Raw genomic sequence first — 2199 nt, forward strand, 5'->3', positions numbered from 1 at the left:
ATCGTCTGACCATGTCCATCCCTTTATGACCACAGTGTACCATCTTCTGACCATGTCCATCCCTTTATGACCACAGTGTACCATCTTCTGATGACTACTTCCAGCAGGATAATGATCCATGTCATAAAGCTGGAATCATCTCAGACCAGTTTCTTGAACACAACAATGAGTTCATTGTACTTGAATGGCCTCCACAGTCACCAGATCTCACTCCAACAGAGCACCTTTGGGATGTGGTGGAACGGGAGATTCTCATCATGAATGTACAGCCGACACATCTGCAGCAACTGTGTGATGCTATCATGTCAATATGGACCAGACTCTCTGAGGAATGTTTCCAGTACCTTGGTGAATCTATGCCATGACGGATTAAGGTGGTTCTGAAGGGAAAAGAGGGTCCAACCTGGTACTAGTAAGGTGTACCTGATAAAGTGGCCAGTGAGTTTATTTACAAATATATAACAAGGAATATGGTTAAATTTCACATGAGTTTTGTGGATTTAAACACCTATTCTTAACAAATACTAGGTTTAAAAACTTTTTAGAATGTCAAGGTTGCAGCTCCAGTTATGGTTAGATAACTGTTATAATAAYCTTGCAACAAAATAAGAAATGTTTATCACTGAAGGGATAGTGTGACCTTAGAATATGACATGTCATCACATTTGTTTTTAAAAAAATATTAGCTTTGACCTTTTAATTCTAAATTATAATTTGACAAAATAAGTTGACATTTAAGACATTTGTGGGGTTTATTCTAAAATAAGTGGTTTTTTTTACTGTCAAACACCAGATTTCTTTCTGATAAGTTGTAATTTTCAGTAAAATGTGAGTTTGAGATCCCTGACCTGACGTTATCAGAACTATTACACCTGATTAGAATTTGGCCTGCTGATTGTCTCTGCCTCATGGTTAAACTGGGCAGACTGCTCATAAAAGCCAGGGAACAGAGAGGCTGAATTAACTCTTCTACATCTGTTGCTGCTCCTACAGAACCATGATGTGGAAGATCGCTTTGACCTTTTTGGCCRCCCTCTTGGCTGTCGGTTTGGGTCAAGTACCAGGTGGAGTAAACTCAATAGATCCCAATGATCCAGGATTTCAAGCGGCTGTGGACTTTGCTGTCGWGCAATACAATGCAAAGACTCAACACCGTTACTATTATGCTCTGTCAGAAGTGGTCAAGGCTCAGGTTCAGGTCAGTTCTGTTTTGAATTATAGTTAATTTTGCCTTCAGGGTCAAAGCACTGCATTTTGTTAAAGCTAACTAACACTTTACTTACTGCTATTACCTGTTTTAGAGTTCACTGCTGTAATGTTTCTGTTTTTAACATTAAACTTGTCATTTATTTCTCTTTACAGGTAGTTAGAGGATTAAAATACATGATGATGCTGGTATTGGGGAAGACCATCTGCTTAAAGGACGCCATCGGTGAAGACTGTCCCATCATCAGAAACCAACCTGAGGCTGAAGTAATTCACTTTTTAAATAATTAAAAATCTTTTTTTAAACTAAAGATAAAATGTGACAGATTTAACTTAAACTTCAGATCATGATCTTAGGTTATTTTTGTCTTAAAAATTAAGAATGTCACCTTATTAGTAAGTATATTTCTAACGTTGCTTTTCAGTTTTACACCTGCTCTTTTACCGTGTGGTCATGGGACAACAATTTGWCCCTGATGGGATCCAGCTGCATAGACTGACACCGTCTGCAGAACAACCTTCATTCAGAATAAAACCAAGATTTATTCTTCTTTGTGAGTTGCAAAAGTCTTAAGATTTGTAATTCTTCTTGATGTTACTGACATTTGAGTATCTAAAGCAGAGATCTACATTTACATCATTATTTATTAGGCACAAAATAAAGCATCAAAGAAGGTTTTGAGAGTCSAATACCTGTTAAAACTTGAACATTTAAATAAAGTTTATTTAAAACTCCATGTTCATTCTGTTTGTTTCCTTTTGCTTCTCAGACCTGTTTAGGCTGTTTTGTCAGAAGAATTGTTACCTTACTTTGGCCAAAAGACTTGGTAATAAATCAGGATCAGACAAAAACAATCTTGTAAAATAAAAATAAATATTAATTCACTTTGTTGTATGTTACCTGTTAAAACTTGAACATTTAAATAAAGTTTATTTAAAACTCCATGTTCATTCTGTTTGTTTCCTTTTGCTTCTCAGACCTGTTTAGGCTGT

General features: G+C 36.2%; 1 protein-coding gene across 1 annotated transcript; it reads left to right on the forward strand.

The window, feature by feature from the left end:
• The first annotated feature begins 176 nt into the window (after nt 1-176).
• LOC106515908 (cystatin) lies at nt 177-1941 on the forward strand. Its single transcript, XM_014005967.1, has 3 exons — nt 177-1198; nt 1363-1473; nt 1632-1941. Exons 1-3 carry the CDS (start codon nt 998-1000, stop codon nt 1704-1706), a joined length of 387 nt encoding a protein of 128 aa, XP_013861421.1. The 5' UTR covers nt 177-997; the 3' UTR covers nt 1707-1941.
• Nucleotides 1942-2199: the final 258 nt, after the last annotated feature.

The sequence above is a fragment of the Austrofundulus limnaeus genome, unplaced genomic scaffold, assembly GCF_001266775.1.
Source record: "Austrofundulus limnaeus strain Quisiro unplaced genomic scaffold, Austrofundulus_limnaeus-1.0 Scaffold33, whole genome shotgun sequence".
Taxonomy (NCBI): domain Eukaryota; kingdom Metazoa; phylum Chordata; class Actinopteri; order Cyprinodontiformes; family Rivulidae; genus Austrofundulus; species Austrofundulus limnaeus.